This window comes from Paralichthys olivaceus, chromosome 2 (genome assembly GCF_024713975.1).
Source record: "Paralichthys olivaceus isolate ysfri-2021 chromosome 2, ASM2471397v2, whole genome shotgun sequence".
NCBI lineage: Eukaryota > Metazoa > Chordata > Actinopteri > Pleuronectiformes > Paralichthyidae > Paralichthys > Paralichthys olivaceus.
Window position 1 is genome coordinate 9,818,556 of NC_091094.1, and position 19,020 is coordinate 9,837,575.

A 19,020-nucleotide genomic window follows, 5' to 3' on the forward strand; every position below is an offset into this window, starting at 1 on the left:
ATGTCAGCACAAACACTGGCACAGTTTCTATGTCACACTGACCTATTTGCTGAACAGTCAAGTTGCCAATATCCAGCGTTCTCTGTGCGATTTTCTGCCACGATCGATCGGGGTCCCGTATCCACTGCGAGGCCTCACAGAAATACGAACCGGTGTCGTCCGGCTGAACCGCTCTCATCTTCATCAAGTACACGTCTTGCCCGCCCACTCCGTTCCTCTTCTCCAGCGTGATCTCGCCGTCATCATAGCGCTTTTTGTACGAACGTCCGGGGACGATCCCCAGCAGGTTGTCGATGGAGATGATCTCTCTGACGGTGCTGACCTCCCCTCCTCCGGCTCCGCTCCCCGGGGCCTCTGCACCACCACGCTTCCCGAACATGATGGACAGATGTGTGAGCTGCTCCGACTGGATGCTGGATGAGCACGTCAGGGTTAACTCGGCCCCCTCCGGCACAGGCTGGCCAGTGAGTGAGCGGGTGAAGCTGATCAGGAGTGTGTCGGGGATCACTGCCGTTGCACAAAGAAGACACACACAGACAATTACATTACATCAAGCTGCCGCAGGAGCCAAATGGGAGGAAAACAAATGTGCCAATTTCTATTGTCTGTGTGCTGCATAGACGTTTCTATGTTTAGAATAGTAAAGCAAATCAGGAAATAAGGTTGCTGAGAGAGACTCCGAGCCTTTTAGAGAGAGGATTAGGAAGCTGTTATGAAGAAATAAAGCTCAGCTGCAAAACCAAAGCATCTGTACAAGGAAAATGATGAACAGAAAAAGATACGGTAACGATATGGACAGTGTAAAATCCTCTAAATATTTTTGGACAGTCTGAGCAAAAGGATTTTAGTGTGAGTGAAGTTTGTGAAGGGAAAGGGAAACGGAAAGAAGAGTACAAACTCCAGATGGTGGAGTATAAATAGGAGCCTGTAAAGAGGAATGTAGTTTTGCACCAAGTTAAACACACGGTACAATTAATCACTGGAAAATGTCGTCCATCAGGCTGATACACTGCAACGTTGCTGATAAAATCTTTTCATTTACAGTAACACCCCCGTGACAGAACATCTCTCTTGATGGTAGATCCTGATAAAATAGAAGGGTTTTGAAACCATATTCTGAGGTAACTGTACAGTATTGGTAACTAATTGTAACCTTACACACTATGTATATATATTCAATTTGATTAGATTCAATTATATAATTATTATATTTATTATTTTGTGTAGTTTTACTGGAGTATGTTCTCATATTTGTCATATTTTGAAGTGTGTGATGTGCTTGATACCTTGCTGTTGTAACATGGTAATTTCCCTGTTATTGTTTTTATTATTCCCAGAGATCAACAAATCGATCTATCTATAATGTCCAGTGAGAAAATGAGGATATGATCCAAACAGATATTCAATGCCTGCTTGCAATAGTTAATGTGGTTCTATATTTTCTACATCAGACAAAAAAAAAGTTCCTATGCGCAACAAGTATTTTTCACACAGCAGTGGAAGGTACAGACTCACTCATTTCTTATTTTAGAAATCTGTGGTCAAGGCTTTATCCCAGTGAAAACATAATTTACTGGGTGTAATCTATGACAGCCCCTCCCTCACGTGTATTTCTGTCCTGCATGTATTATTTATTATGTGCACTGATGTTGACTGCTACAGTAATCCAAATTGCCCCTTGGGGATAATAAAGGTAATCCATCCATCCATGACATATGATTACCACATTGTTTTGGGGTCTTTTGTGGGATTTGTTGACAATGACAAGTACAGAATATTGAAAGCCTTACTTTGAATTGAGTTGTACAAATATATATATATACACACACATTACAGCTTACCTTTGACAGTTATTGAGCCACTGTAGTTTCCCTGGTAGACACTGTCTGTGCTGGGTGTGTAACACTCATATTTTCCCTGGTCTTCAGCGCGGAGCCTCTGGATCACCAGCCGGACCGCGTCCCCAGAGTCCCTCTCAACCCTCACCTCCCCGTTCCTCACGCGAGCTTGGAAGGGTGTGTAGGGGAAACCCTTGTCCCTGGTGGACACCACTCCCATCTGTCTTCCACCTGCATTGTCTCTGTACAGGAACCACTCAAACTCCTGTGTGCGTGGGCCCTCATATCCTGATACCACACAGGGCACGGAGAGGGGGAACCCTGCCACGCGGTAGAATGGCCCAGTGGGAAGGGTGACGTCGCGACACACGGCACACTGCAGCACTGTGGAAGACAAATATTGAGAGATTGAGCAAGAGAGAAGGTAATGGAAACAGTGTGAATGTTCGTGGGTCACGGTGTTGACTCGCAGCATGGTTAATACATGCACAAACTGATCAATAACCTGAGCTGATGACGGGCTAACAGGGAATCAATACATTAAATACAGAAGCCGCGCTGAGGGCTGGGCCAGTTTCATCTGAACACAATGATGTGCTTAATAAATGAAATACAATCGTCTCAGACAGCATCTTTACTCTCCTCTGCCAATAACACTTACCAATTAGGACTAGGATTTAAAGGTACAGTTCAATAAAGAGCATTAGTAAGTGTGCTGGAGATACATTAATATATTGTTATTATCAATTTATCTGCCGATTCTTTTCTTAATAAATTGTTTGTACAAAAAAAAAAAGAAGTATTAATATTTCCTAAGGTCTACACACTCAGAATGTAGTATTGGTACATCTCTACATAAAACGCACACTAAACATACAAATGTGAATCTGAATGAATCCACAGTAGCATCTCTTTACCTAATGCAGCAACAGAGATTATTATATTCTGAACAGTTTCTAACTTCTGCAAAAAAGCAGGTCAAATGTTTGAGTTAACTGCAGCAATGAAGTGAGCAGCTTCACATTTAGACACAGATGATACTACTGATTTATACAAACGGTACTGAGCCGTACTGGAATAATATAATAGGAAGGCACATCCTGTTAAATGGAAGTCTGGTAACATGGCAGATTTTCAGTGTTCTGTTTTTGCCTCAGGTCTGAGACCAGAGAACTTCATTGTATTTCACTACGTCTCATTATCTGGCAACATAACCCCAACTCCCCCCAGATTCTCTCTGAAGCAGTTTTGGGCTAAGACCACCTGCAGTATTTCAGCAGTGAAACCCTCTTTCAAAGCCTCAGGTGCTGAAACTTCTCACGCCACCACTTCTCTCTCGCTTAATACTTCCGCAAAGAGTGTCATTCGGATACAAAGCCTGTCAAAAATAAATGACCACTTTTTTAAAAGAAAGCACGACAGGGGATTTCACACACAGTTAATCATTTCCTTTTTTCAAAGACGTCCTATCTGCGAGGCCATTAAGGCTACAATCATAAATATATCTAAAGAAATTTGATCTTTTAATATGCAAATGTGGTCACTTCTATGTAATGTGTGTATTTTGAGTCTGGTGATGAGTTTCTTGGAAGTTTATTCAGAGATGTTTAGTCTGTGAAAAGATGTCATTTTTTCTCCTGGTGCTGCTCCCCAGTGGATAAACTAACCACATGTTGCTTAAATCAAAGAAAGATGATGTAAATAATGAGAGTAAACATTTTACTAAATGATTAGATGCTACAAAATAAGCCCTAACCCTTACTAAGGACGTTTTGTACAGTTGAAAACACAAAGTGATTTAACTACAGCTTGATAAAATCAAACAAATTCAAAGCAAAGAGACCAAAATATTTCACACAAATAAACTAGTACGGCACTCAGTACAATGCGTTAAGGCTCACCAGTCCTCTAATGAACATTTAAATTCATTAAATCCAGAGTTTTTTGGATCTGCACCAAAATGCACCCACTCATAAATACCAGTCCTCTTAACTTGCCTGATTTTTTCATTAAGGTCCGTGAATTATTCTTTGAGAAATCAAGACAAATGCTCTATCTCATAATGTTTAATATCGGGATCAACACAGAAATGTAATGAGTTCCTTTCCTGACCGATACTAGGTCTTTCCACCAGGTTTGAGGTAATGCGTCCAGTATTTTTTGAGTAATGCTGCTTACAATCAAACAAACCAACCAACAAAGAAATGGACAGGGGTGAGAACATAACCTCCTTGGTGGAGGTAACTACAGATTTGACAGTTAGCTGTTATAGTAACCAGCCAGTGAGATGAAAGATAAGGTAATGTTCTCCTTAATAAACTCATTTTGACATGCTTAAAACAACACTGCGATCCAAAACAAACTGTAGGAGAAGATTTAGTTGAAGACGATATTTGAACTGGTTTGATACTAATCTGTAAACGAGAACAACCTCGTCATCTCCCAATGCAAATGAGATGCAAGTATCTACGCAGCAGTCAAAAAAACACACTGACTTACTGAACACAAAGACCACACCCATTCACTTAAGACTACCTAAACTAGAAAAACTCGACAAGTGCGTTCTGGCACTCCTTCGCTCTTTGTGTGTGTGTGTGTGTGTGTGTGTGTGTGTGTGTGTGTGTGTGTGTAAGTCTGTTTGTGAGTCCTTAAAAACAACTGGAGCTTTCTCACAGGCCAAACCTTGGCCGATAACAACACGCCCACAGATAATGACATGGGAGACTAGTGGGAGGCTTAAGCGGATCACGTCCTAATTAACACTGGGCTCTGGCTGATAGGCCTGGGGGACACCACAGCTCGTCACAATGCTCAATTCTGTCTGGATTAGAAACTGCGACAAGGGGGGGTGGGGGCCAAATTTTCTTATGAGGGACCCACATAGAGGTAGACAATGCGCACCTTTCTAATTCCATCCCATGAAGGCCAATCTGTTTGGTTATTACAGCAGATTCATGTAATTATTAAAACTGTGAGCAGGGGGATTAAAAACTGTGTCAGTGAGACATGTACACATTCTGTCCTAACTGTCAAATTATACTTTTGGCAAAATATCAAAGCACAGTTCAGAGTACCAGCTTTATTGTTCTGCAGAACTGGATTTTGTGTGTCCTGTATTCACCCTATAATAAAAGCTCATTGTAAACGTTGAAGTACTTTGCATTGGTTTGGTTAATTATCTCCACCAAGGAGGTTCTCATCTGCGTTTGTTACAAGACTACGCAGACAGGACTGGATGGATTACCATGAAATTTACCGGAATGGATCGTGGACAAACCCATTACATTTTGGTGCTGATCCAGATCAGAGGACAGATCCAGGAACTCTTTTTCCCTTTCTTTGATAGAGGGCGTTTTTCAACATTTCTGTGAATTTCTCAAGACAATACAGAATAATGTCGAGTGCTAATATCTATGATTAAATTTGGTGCTCATCTGGTAAATGATCCAGATTTTGTGAATCAAAATAAATGTATTTATTAGGGGGCTGATCTTTATTCTTTTACTGCCGGGTAACAAGTACTTCTTTCAACTATATCAGAGAATGGATATCTTGGCTGTGTTTAATGTAAACAGTTTGCGAGACTTTTCTGTGTACATGGTATATGTATCTGATGTAATATGGTGATAAAGTGGCCTCGGCATAGATAACCCCCTCTATTTTATATTTCTTCTGCGAGAACACCTTTCATAGAAAATTCATCTTTGTCTTGGTGAGTTCACATGAAACAAAACTAAAAGCTTCTTTGACACACTGAAACTATGCAGAGGAGAAAAAAAACAAGTGATTATAAATATTAAAAACCACGTGTTTCTGACTGAATATCCCTCCAACATAAAGCAGATGAAATATACTTGACAGCGACCTCATCAGTCACTTCTGCAATTTGTTTTACATCTCTAGTTCTATACTTTAACTTTGTATAGTTTTCCCTTCTTTTACATACATTTACATCAATTGCACAGGCTATGTTAGTCTAATGCAAAACTTTGTATAGCTTCAGTTATTTATCTTACAGCTTTGTAGTTCTAGTGGCCAGACTTTCTTCTCACTGCAGTGAACTTATTCTGGACCTATTCTGACCTTTTATAGTTCTTATGCTCTTGTGTTTGACCGTGTTGTGTGGATGCCTAAACTTCCCTCGGGATCAATAAAATATTTATCTATCTATCTAATTGTCTTTCTTTCTTCTGGCTAAAGTTAATAAAATAAAATGCAGGCCACAGGATGTAGTGAGAAATGCTGATGACAGCCCTCATGCATGGACTGGTAGTATCCTGCTGCTCACAGACTTAAATATGTCAGACTGAATCATGATACATTAAAAGCTCCATGCTGCAGGTGATCACTAAATTAATAATCCGACTGTTGCACATGAAGAAACAATCATGTAAATGCACAGGTCCATCATGTCACAGATGGCTGTGGCTGGCTGGTGTTATCTTTGTGTGCAGATCTAACAGGTTCCAGGACAACACACACACACACACAGACAGACACACACACACACAGACAGACAGACAGACACACAGACTGCTCTCACTCACCACAGAGTAGAAACAGAAATAATGGAGTTTTCATCGAGGCCATCGTGCTCCTCATCTCCCTCCTCTCGGTGTCCAGCTGGATTAGGTCGAGTCAGATTTCTCTCTCCGTGTTTCTCCACCGCCGATCATAGTGGAACCGACCCGCCGTGCACAGCGACCGTCTGCAGGGGAAAGCACGGATTATACCGGAGAAACCGTCATGTGTCCCAGTGTAGCAGAGGAAAGAGAGTTGGCGCCATCACTGCAGAGAGAATTAGTGTTAGTCAAGAATGAAGATGTAGAAACCTTTGTCTCATGCGCCGGTGCATCTCCGTCAACACGCCCGCTGCTCCATCATCTTATCCCGGGTTAGTTTCAGATCAGACAACCGAGCCGTGCGGTCCGGACATGGGGCGGGTTAGCATCACAGGGGGTGATTCTTAGTGTGTGTGTGTGTGTGTGTGAGGAGGAGGGATAGTTGGTAATGAAAGAGGGAGGAGCGTGCATAAGAAAAAAACAAACAGCCAAACTGGTGCCATTGGTCAAAAACAGGGACGATGGCATTTTGAACCAATGACAATGAGGTGTTGAAAAGAGGGTCAAACCACATTAAACCGCACGAGGGCGCTAGAGAAAAACACATGTAGGCTGAAGGTGGTTTAATACAAATATTAATAACCCAATGCTGGATCAATAACTCTCTCTCTGCCTATCTATTAAGAATATATATATATATATATATCATTCTTATTATATACATTATAAACTATATAATACCCCCCACACAACCCTCAAAGGATAATCAGTTGAGGTAATGGATGGATGGACTAGTTTGATCAGGAGAGCACATACCTCCATCAAGGCCCAACATTCCCCTTACATTCAATCAAGCAGCACCAACTACAGTATAGTACTTCATAACTATTTAAGCTGAAGGTTTTTTGTTACTTCACAAAGTGGATCAATAATACAGTGGCATTTTATTGACAGGCAGATAATGTGAGTGAAAATTAATCATCCTAAAAATAGATCCTATTTTTAAATAAATATATGAATGTCCTGTAGAAGTTTCACTTTTAATTATACTTTTTCAACAACAGGAGGCCTCACTGTTGAACCTTCTCTTATTGGAGATATTTAACAAGGAATCACTCACTCATTTTTCTCAGTGTACCTATTCTTATCAGAACCCCTGTCTTATCTATAGCTATATATCCATATCTATACTGTTATATCTCACTGTAATGTGATACTTCCATGTCAAACTGTGTAGACCATTGTTTCTATTTTTTGCACATTAGAATTGCCTGTGCATGCACGGTGGGTGTGCTTGTACTTGTACGTGCACTGACACATACATCTATACTGGCACAACAGGTCTTTTTTTTCAGATTTAGACACGTCGCAACAAGAGAAGCACAGGTGTAAACGATAGGAATACTGATGTCTAGTGTGATTGTGAGTGTTGGCTCTCTGTCACGTTGTCGTCACTCAGTATTATACTCGAATAGAACAGAGCCATGGTTAATAATACCGATACTAATACTACTAGAGATATTGATAATAATGATACTTTTCCAAGTATGACAAATCAAATTATCTGCTTAGAAAAAAAGTCTATTGCTCGGTTACTTTAGTGCATGTGTTTAGAATATTTTTGTATAATGTGTAAATATTTGTCCTGGTATTGGGTGCATGCAGTTTTGTTTTTCCGTTTTTTGAGTACATATGTGTGCCTGTGTGACCCACAGAAAATGAAGCCATTGCCACCTAAACACGCCCAGTCAATTGTCTTTTTTAACCTGGTGTCCTTTGCATGTCAAAATAGTTTTACTTAATTCATACTGTTGTATTAGGGATATTATTATTATCATTTATTCATATTTATTCATAATTAGGTGTCATGCATGAGTCCCTGCATTGAGTTAGGGGCTGTTCTATTCAACCACCAGGTGGCGACATTCAATTACCATTGTGAAAGCTCCAAGCTTTTACATCATGTTCATGGACCCTAAATGTGCCCCCACAAAGAAAGCTTCAAAATAATGAAGATAAAAAGAGAATTCAACCAATACATTATAAATGATTGATACATTTGTTTTCTGGTGATAATATCATTAGATCACAGTTACTGAAACATGTGTACCGTGACTGTTGTATATTGATATCCAACCTTAAAACCTGAATCCTTCACACATGAGGTCTTTAGCAATAATTTCCATGAGCTGACAGTGATGTAAAACAGCGATAAAACCCAGCTGACATTTCTGTGGCCTGTAGCAGCAGCGCCGCTCCACTCCCGCCTTCTCTGTCTCTTTTTTATTTGCATTTCCCTCAAAGGAAGAGCAATAAATGAGTCTAATCACTTGGTTAACTATTTTTCCAAGCTTGCAGCGGAGTCAGGAGAAATATTAGAGCATAGATAGTAAATGGAGCAACATTACAGCTGACGAGGGCAGGATATGGTTCTATATGTGGTTCTGAATGTATGTGGGATGTTTAGTGGACACAGCCACTCAGAGACTTCTCTCTCTGGAGAGATTTATGCCATCAGAGCACACCTCATTAGTGGTGCTAGTGGTCCTCAGCTTGTCTTTCCTTTCCTTTACTTTCCAGTAGTCCTCAGCTTGTCTTTAGTTTTCTTTCCTTTCCAGTGGTCCTTCAGCTTGTCTTTAGTTTCCTTTCCCTTCCAGTGGTCCTCCAGCTTGTCTTTAGTTTCCTTTCCCTTCCAGTGGTCCTCCAGCTTCTCTTTCCTTTCCTTTCCAGTAGACCTCAGCTTGTCTTAACTTTACTTTTCAGTGGTCCTCGGCTTGTCTTTAGTTTCCTTTCCTTTCCAGTGGTCCTCAAGATTTTAGTTTCCTTTCCTTTCCAGTGGTCCTCAAGCCCGTCTCCAGTTTCCTTTCCTCTCCAGTGGTCCTCAGCTTGTCTTTAGTTTTCTTTCCTTTCCAGTGGTCCTTCAGCTTGTCTTTAGTTTCCTTTCCCTTCCAGTGGTCCTCCAGCTTGTCTTTAGTTTCCTTTCCCTTCCAGTGGTCCTCCAGCTTCTCTTTCCTTTCCTTTCCAGTAGACCTCAGCTTGTCTTAACTTTACTTTTCAGTGGTCCTCGGCTTGTCTTTAGTTTCCTTTCCTTTCCAGTGGTCCTCAAGATTTTAGTTTCCTTTCCTTTCCAGTGGTCCTCAAGCCCGTCTCCAGTTTCCTTTCCTCTCCAGTGGTCCTCAGCTTGTCTTTAGTTTTCTTTCCTTTCCAGTGGTCCTTCAGCTTGTCTTTAGTTTCCTTTCCCTTCCAGTGGTCCTCCAGCTTGTCTTTAGTTTCCTTTCCCTTCCAGTGGTCCTCCAGCTTCTCTTTCCTTTCCTTTCCAGTAGACCTCAGCTTGTCTTAACTTTACTTTTCAGTGGTCCTCGGCTTGTCTTTAGTTTCCTTTCCTTTCCAGTGGTCCTCAAGATTTTAGTTTCCTTTCCTTTCCAGTGGTCCTCAAGCCCGTCTCCAGTTTCCTTTCCTCTCCAGTGGTCCTCAGCTTGTCTTTAGTTTTCTTTCCTTTCCAGTGGTCCTTCAGCTTGTCTTTAGTTTTCTTTCCTTTCCAGTGGTCCTCAAGCCTGTCTTTAGTTTCCTTTCCTTTCCAGTAGTCCTCAGCTTGTCTTTCCTTTCCTTTCCAGTGGTCGTCAGCTTGTCTTTCCTTTCCTTTCCTTTCCAGTGGTCGTCAGCTTGTCTTTCCTTTCCTTTCCTTTCCAGTGGTCCTCAGCTTGTCTTTCCTTTCCTTTCCAGTGTTCAACCCACTTGTCTTTGCTTCCTTTTCCTTCTCTTTCCAATGGTCCTCCAGTCTGTCTGTAGTTTCCTTTCTTTTCCTTTCCAGTGCCCCCCTAGCCTGTCTGTAGTTTCTTTTCCAGTGGTCCTCCCAGCCAGTCTCATTTCCTGTCCTTTCCTTTTACTCCAGCCTGTTTCCTTTTGTTTCCTTTCCTTTCCTTCCCAGCTATCCAGTGGTTGTCCACCCTGTTTCCTTCCCTTTTTTTTTACAGTGGTACTGCAGCCTGTTTCCTTTTGTTTCCTTTCCCTTCCCTTCCTTCCCAGCTATCCAGTGGTTGTCCACTCTGTTTCCTTCCCCTTTTTTTTTACAGTGGTACTGCAGCCTGTTTCCTATTGTTTTGTTTCCTTTTGTTCCCTTTCCTTTCCTTTCCAGTGATCCAGTGGTTGTCCAGCCTGTTTCCTTTCCTTTCCTCCTCTCCTCGCTTTAGGCTACATGGAAACATGGATGACTTCACAGTGTGGCTTGACAGTCGGAGAGGGGAAGTCATTTAGGTATTCTGGGTTAACAAGGCGGCAGGCAGGATATGCAGACATCAGCAGGAGCCTCCACCAGCGCTGAGGGATGGCACTCATGCAGAGTAAACTTCCTCACTCGTACAGCTTCCAATGTATTGCAGTTATTAACTGAGTTGGACAGTTGGAGGATGATGTAGTCTGAGCCACATCCAGGGAAAACACTTCTGAAAGCTGCATTGATCTGTCTCACTGTTTGCCTCTGTATTATTTGTGACAGGCGATCTGGAAATCTTAAGCTCTTTTGGTTTGTATTCTCTGGTTAGTAAAGGCTAGTTATATGCCAAGGAGGTTATGTCTTCATCTGTGTATGTGTTTGTATTTGCTCGATTATGCAAAAACTACTAGTTTGATGGAGGAATGCGGCTGGAAAGAACCCATTTAAGTCTGGTGAAGTAATTTCTTTATATGTTATATATCGCTTGCCTGTTCAGAACACTGAGGTTAATCACCCTGATGCTTGGATGTCCCAAGATCTATAGGCTCAAAATCGGATGATGACCAGGCCTTTGCAGTGGCTGCCCCTGATCTCTGTAACAGTTAACCTCTTGATATCAGAACCGTTCAGACTGTAGAAATGTTTAAATCGCTGCTAAAGACCCACTTCTTCTCACTGGCTTTCAATTTGAGTTGTGTTTGAGAAGCTGATTATCATATACTATTGTGCAATACTCTAATATGTAAGATGTTTAACATTATACAGCTTTTTTATATTCAAGCTATTCTCTTATTTCAGGCTGTTCTGCAATTTAGTCAACTGTGGTTGTTTTAGAACTACTATATAAATAAACTTTGACTTGACTTGACTCACAGCAAGAGGGTTCCTGGTTAAAATCCTGGTTTTTGTGTGGAGTTTGCTCTGGGTACTAGAGTTTCCTCCCAAAATCCAAACACATGCAGGTTGGAGTTAAGTTAAGAGTCTAAATTGACTGTATGGTGGTGAAAGTGAGTCATTATCCGTCTCTGTATGTTGGCCTTGTGATACGCTGGCGACCTGTCCAGGGTGTACCCCACCTCTCACCCAATGTCAGCTGGGATTGGCTCCAGCTCCCCCTGTGATCCTCGAGGGATCTGCGATAATGGATGGATGGATGGAATTATGTTTTAGGACAAATAAATCATGTAGGTTATCAGACCACTTCTTTCTTTTACATTTTATTTGAAGAACTAGACAATCATGTTTCATGCTGAGGTAGCATGCACTTCTATTTATCTGAGCGGAACGTAATTCTGCTCCAGAATGAAGCATCTCTTTTTCCTCTTCTTTCATTTCCCTATCCGTTTTTCTTCTCACCTTCTTCTTTGTGCACTCACTCCCACTCTGTCTCTTTCAAGGCCACTACAGACTAAACTGTGACCTACTGGAGATGGTCTCTAATTACTTTGTACTACAGTTACTACAGCCAGGCAAACAGTGCAGTCTACGCAGGGACCTCACCATGACTGTCAGAGAGGATCCTCTCACTGTGGGTGGCATCTCTTCATATTGTTCATACATGCATAATCTGACAACTTAGGTTCATTCATTTTGTTCATGTTGCTCTAAGAGTATTTTCATTGGCACATGAAGACTACATTTCTCTCTCTCTGTGTTTGTTTCTTTCTTCACGTCTCCATCCTTTCACCATTTCTCTTGTTAACCTCAGTCTAAATACTTCCTCGGTTTATGTCTGTCACATATAGATACAGTTCATACAGAAACACGTCCTGGAACTGACCATACATGTCATCCTTCCACATATGTACTCATGTTCTATATATATATGGGCTCCATTTGTTCTGCGTTCCTGTCAGCAGTTTTATCACCGTGCCGTCTCAGTCTCGCCGCTGCGGGGGACACACGCTCAGCCAGCAGCGGTGGTGGAAGGACCACTGCTAGACAAAACAAAGAGAAGGAGGAGGGGACATGTACACGTACATATAACTTACTGCTGACAGGATATTAATAACTTTCTCTCAGAGGGCCTCTGGTTTTGTAGGTTTCCTCTCTTTATTACAGACTGCAATAACAATGTTTAGCTTAGCATTTGACCGCATCGTTTGATTTCTTTTGGTCACTGTCTTGGGCTTGAAATGTGTTAACTTGATCAGTCATTTTTTTCTTCGAACAAAGGACTTTTTCAGTTTTTCAAATGTTCCTGAAAAGAGATGTTTAAAAAAAGCATTAAGAACATATACGGTACATATTGTTGGGTAAAACCAGATGTTTTATCGTCCCTTGATGAGCTGTATTTTTACAGCTTTATTTTCAGCTGCATGATGGATGATCATCAAACTTTCCACAAAAGTTAAAACTCTTAGTACAAAAGCCTTTCAGATCTACTCCTCAAACAGAACACAAGAAAGTATTTACCAGAAACAATGTGTGTTGATTGTAAGGATGGAAAAAGTGTGTGTGTGTCATTACATTTTAAGGCACAACGTGTTTTAAGGTTAGGTTTAGGTTAAGTTTAGTTTAAAGTTATATTAAGGGTAGGTAAAATAAAGTTAGGTTTAGGTTAAGGTTAAGTTTAGTTTAAAGTTATATTAAGGGTAGGTAAAATAAGGTTAGGTTTGGTTAGATTAAAGTTAAAGAGAGATTTAGGTTAAAGCAAATTAAGATGAAGGTCAGGTTTAGGTTACGTTTAGGTTGAGGATAGGGTTAGGTGAATTAGTTACTATGGTTAAGGTTAGACTAACAATCTAAGACTATTTGTATTCAATGTAAGTCAATGTAATATCCTCTGAAGTATGGAGACACGGCTGTGTATTTGTGTATGTGTGTGTGTGTGTGTGTGTGTGTGTGTGTGTGTGTGTGTGTGTTTGTGTGTGTAAAATGTTAGAAGTGGTCTCCCATGGTGTAATTGGCATGAACTGGAGGATGGTCTTAGCCAGCCGCCACGCCGCAGGCAGGCGGGCAGATCGACAAATATTAAGTCTAATGGGCAATTTGGTGGACAGGAGGGAGACAGGCACACGCAAGAGGAGAGGAGAGATGGAAGGATAGAAGGAGGCCAGAAGAGGAGAGGCGGAGGTCTACAAGGGGGAATTGGAAACACATGCAGTGGTCTGACTGCTGGTCTTTCCCCCTCCGCCTCATCCAGACGACCGCACACAACAAAGACGGGAGATGGGCCAGAGATGGTGTGAGGCTGAGTGCGAAGGTGATGATACATGGGCACTGACTGACAGTGTTTTATGGAAGAAAGATGGCAACTAGCGAACGCTAAACAAATGCAGATGACACAATATGCCACAAGTAGCATTTAAAAGTTGGAATGACTGTGGGTATAAATATGGACAGTGTAAGCATGTCATGTATACACGCAGAACCAATATGTATGGCATAGAGGGGAATTGTTAGCAGTTGTATATTGGAGCGTGAGATTGTGTAACTCCTTTAAAAAATTTGAAAAATATTCTTTTAAAAATCCATAACCCACATATTGCCATTTTTTCTCTTCTGGAGCTCAGACATGACAAGTGATGCCACTTCATCTGCTGCTAAAAAACTTGATGATTTGGCCAAATTACAATATGAAGCTCTGGGCTGTCGTTAGTCAAATGTGCTCCGCCTGCTGATGTTGGTACCACATCAAGATGATTCCCTGAAGAATCACTCACCAGACTGGACAGTGAGTCTTTTTGCCCAAAACCAAAGTGGCGAGTCAGAGGCCTGTCTCTGCAGCAACAATCGAACCGCAGCTAAGACTGAAAATGACACAACACATTTTCATTTCGTTAGATGCAGCTCATAGTTCCAGGCATAGTTATGGTGAACAGGCCTGGGAAAGTTTTGGTGGCAACTAGGTAGTCACCACGTTGTAGCCTCAGGTTTTCAGAATTATTGTAATCTTGACACAGGAAATCTGACACATGCGAAGAGAGAAAGGCTCCAGTTTTAACAAAATGGATTAAAGTAGGACAAAGCCAGATATCATCAAAACCATAATCTGCAACTCAACAAAAGCACATATGTTCCATATTCAAATGTGGACTCTGGAAAACAAAACCACTATTCTCTTATTTCTTTTAAAAGAAAAAGATTGACAGACAAATGGACATATATTTCTGGCCACAACAGCCCCAGTTTGTTCCTAATTCCCCCAATCTCCCTCATGACACCCCCTATTGTGTTCTAATGAGGGTTTGGTTTTATATTGTGCAAAGCTTCAAGTAACATTTTTGCCAAGGCAACATGAGCCTTCATGTGTCCCTAAACATTTGGTATAGTTTGTGTCCAATGCATGCAAATATTGTTTATCTGATTAGAAGTTAGTTCTAGTAAGTTCACTCAATGTTTGTATGTTTTTTATAATGTATATTGTAAGTATAGTTATATTTTGAACACATAACAGAACAACTTTCATTATTGGGTTCATCATAAATTAAATGCAGATATATAAGATCATAAAATGCACAGAAAAATAGCATATTCTTAACATGCTATTACAGTGAGTGTCAACTTAACTCATTGCTGGTGATTTGAACCTGCATTTATCTACTGAAATATAATATTTTGTCTTTTCTCAGGTAGCAATTTGCAAACATGAAATCTCCTGCGACAAATCATTTTCCAACTTGTTTCTTTCCAGTGAAAACTGCTTTATTTTCTTAAATTATTTTATAATTTAATAAGTCTTATATATCGCCCCTTCATTTATCTGTTTTTATTCACTCACTTACTTCTCTCACTTTTTCAGCAGCTAGAATTGAAATAGTATCCAACAAGGCAGCTTGTACTATCTTTTCACTGGTTTCCTGTGATGTTTAGAAGCAGTTGTTTGAATTTCAATGACCAAAACCAAGTTACCATCTGGAATAGAATCAAAAGTGGTTACTTTGTACCACTGACTTTGTGAATTCATGCAAATTATTGTGCCGCTTTTCTTGCTTCAGAAAAAGTAACACAGAACCCAGCACGGAAATGATAAATTATTCATGTGTGCTTGAGCAAAATTATGTCAGTCTGTGTGTGTGTGTGTGTGTTTACAATGACATGCGCATGAATTTATAGCTCACAAGTTGCCCACCTGTGTACAGTTGTGTGTGTGCGCAGAGTTTGTGCACTTGCACAAGTGTGGCTGGAGTGTGCCTGAGTGTGTGCAGTGATTAAAGTCAGGGTCTGCAGCAAGAGAGAGAGTGCGAGAGTGTATGTATCATCAGTGCGGTGATGGTGGTGGTGGTTAGAGGAGGAGGAGGAGGGGGTCAGACATAGAGAGACAGACGCCAGCCTTGGTTTGGAGCTGAGCCTGAGGAGGGACTTTGGCTGACAGAGAGAGTGGAGCGACTGGGGGAACGAGGGAGAGGAGAATGAGGAGAGAATTTGGGGATATAGTAATGCTGAAATATAGATGAATTATGGAGGACAGCAGGAAGCTGCGTTGGCAATGAATGAGCTGAAAGAGCGGAAAGAGGCAGCGGCAAAAAAGGACGAGAGATGTGTTATATGAGAGTACTGAAGTGTGGAGAGGCTGGGGGAAGGAGGAAGGAAGGAGGAGAAAAAGGAAAAAGAGAAGGAAGGGGGGAAGGTTGTATCGTATGAGCTTTGCCGCTGGAGGTATGCCGGGGCTGGGGAGGGGGCTGAGGAAGAAGACGGGGAGGAGGAAGGGGGGAGAGGAGGCTCATTAACCAGTGCGAGATTGGAGCCTCAGTGGCTTGCTCGCATTCAACCACACTCGGCCTTTGATGAGGGCTGGATCCTCAAGCTCAATCAGTCCCACATGAGTCCAACTGAGAGGGAGAGGCAGACAGAGAGGCCAGAAAGACGAAGAGAAGGAGACAGAAGGGGTGGCAGGGATGGAGAGAGTAACTCGAGGGAGGGATGGAGGACAGGAAAAGAGACAGGAAACGGAAGATGTATAGAACAGGCGGAGTGACAGCCCAGGGAGCAATAAAGGAGGGAAACGTCAGGATACAGTTAAACGGTCTGAGAGCCACAGAGAACGACAGAACTGGTTTCAGAGACTTTACCCTTTTGAAAAACAAACAAGTGTCTGGAGAGAAATTGTTTTTATAAAACAAAAATGTTTGAGTGGATCCATGATTCATTGTGAGGGAGGATTCAGGAAAAGAAAACACACAGGGATGTTTGTGACTCTGCATATATTTGCATCATCTAAAAGAGCATCACTGTGGACTGGTTGTTTTCACGTCTCTGTCTTAAATATTATTTTTGTCTCTGTGAGTTCAACTCGTTTACCTCTTTATTTGATTCACTGCAGCTTGGGAAAAACTGATGGGCAAATGAAGAAGAAATCTCTCCGCTTTGACAACACATATGTAAGAATTAGAAAACAGCAAATTAATAATATAAAAGCTAAATCAGAAGCACATTGATGAGTTTGAAAAAACGTCAAATACAGATACACTGCACACACAGTGTGACATGGACTCAAAAGAAAGGATGCCTGTTGATGAGTGAAAGCTAATGCCTGGCACACAGTCATTATCTGCAAATTTTCTTAAAACATTTTTGTCAAGAATCTGTTTTCCATTTGGTGAGAGCATTTTTATGCCTCCCCGCTCGTGACAGACAGTCAGTGGCTGGACGCATTAGGCTTTTGGGCTGTCTGTCTGTCCCACGCTTGTGAACACAATGTCTCAAGAACGTCTTGAGAAATTTTTGTTTTATTGGACTCAAAATAAACTGATTAGATTTTGGTGGTCAAAGGTCATGTTCATTGCGACCTTACGAAACATTTTTTTGGCATCTTGAACATGACATTTCAAGTCAGTGGTCAGTGACCTCATATGTAGATTGAAACTGCACTGGTTGGCAGAGGCATACAACTACAGGGTGGTCATTTTAGTTAACTTTTATTTGCTTGTGTGTCTTAAGTTCTCTTTGCCACCGAGATGCAGCCTATGTGTGCGTGTGTGTGTGTATGTGTGTGCATGCACATGTGAGTGCGTACCTGATCATGTGACTGGCGTGTGCCATTGACTGCTGCTGTGGATGAATGTGGCAGTATTTAGTGGTTCTCCTGAAGCTCAGGTCTCTTTCAACACCACATCAGCACCAGAGGGACACAGAATCATTACCCCTTTACTGTGTCTCTACCAGAGGCAGCATTAAACTTACTGCCCCATCTGCCTCCTTTGCTTTTCCTTTCTAAAGGCGTCTGCAGGAACCAATTAATGGCAGCAGCCATGAGGGCTGCAATTAGTAAGTGTTAAACTAAATCAAAACATGTCCCTCTCTCATGTCTGGAATGTAAAAGATTTTCAGTACAAAATAAATCAACATGAACTTTCGAATTATATCCAAATTAAAGATATAATATGTAACAAATCTTCTTTAAAAAGTCTAAAAACAACAAGACTATCTCATCTATTTTGTTGGATTATGTTCTTACATTATCTAAAGTCAAAACAGTTTTGCTGTATCTGCTATAACTTCTAAGGCAAAAGACGTATGATGAAGCAAAAACACACTGTCAGTTGGCTGTTTGTTCCTTCAACTGTTTGTATTGGTCATACATAATGGATCACGATTATTTGTTACCATTTGCTGCGTAACATGAATAAAACTTTAATATCTCATCCGTGAAGATGATCACACGCTGTTTCACGACATCTTCAAGGGTCTTTTGTTATTGTTTTGATTGAGCAGCTCAAGTTACATATAGTAGGTTTAACATTGTCTGTCTTTAGTTTTGCATTTGTATTTTATTTAATATATCCTGCCTTGTTAGTGGTTTTGTTTATTGTCTCATCATAAATCTGGAAAGTATAATAAAAGAAAAACAAACCATGTTAGTTCCACTGCTGCACTGTTATATGTCAGTGTTTTTAAATATGTACTTAATAAGGCTATTAAGCTGACTCGATGAGTTCATCTTGTGACATGTAAGATAATAAAGACCTTAAATCAACAACGAACAAGCTCATCCCAAGTGAAAAAAGATAAATGACAGTAAAAAATCTGCTTAATATGCCGTCCTGCTTCCTTTAGGGCAGAGAGGGGAGGATAGCAGATGTAGCGGCATCTATGGTATAGATACTGGATGATGTTATCTGGATGATAACCTACAGGCTGGATGTAACTCTATACTCTCCAGTTGAATCCCCTCTACCACTTGGCAGACATATAGAACTGAGGTTGCTTTATTGGTTTCCCTAATTGGTGCCAGTTTCCATTTTCATTTCCAAAAATTACAGTGGCGTAGCGTTCTGTTCATTCTGCCCACATCCATACGCTCTGTGTGTGTGTGTGTGTGTGTGTGTGTTCGTTACAGAGGGAGAGACACTGAGGGAGAAAAAGAGGGGGAGGGCGACAAAAAAAAACAGCAAAAGAGGGAGCGGAGAGACGCTGCTGTGCTGCATGTGTAAACGTATGCTGTAACTCTGTGATGACTGTTTGT

General features: G+C 41.1%; 1 protein-coding gene across 2 annotated transcripts in view; it reads right to left on the reverse strand.

Annotated features, from left to right (window-relative positions):
- The window catches only part of igsf8 (immunoglobulin superfamily, member 8), a 53,904-nt gene that overhangs the window by 9,108 nt on the left and 25,776 nt on the right, over positions 1-19,020 (reverse strand). Inside the window, exons 1-4 of one of the 2 annotated variants that reach the window (XM_069534831.1) lie at positions 6,671-6,850; positions 6,386-6,546; positions 1,842-2,222; positions 43-507 (exon numbers count right to left, since the gene is read on the reverse strand). In XM_069534831.1, coding sequence (XP_069390932.1) covers positions 43-507; positions 1,842-2,222; positions 6,386-6,440 — 901 coding nt within the window. In that variant the 5' untranslated portion in view covers positions 6,441-6,546; positions 6,671-6,850. Of the gene's footprint in view, positions 1-42; positions 508-1,841; positions 2,223-6,385; positions 6,547-6,670; positions 6,851-19,020 lie in introns of those variants that run through there. The other variant, XM_069534840.1, reaches the window with a different exon arrangement.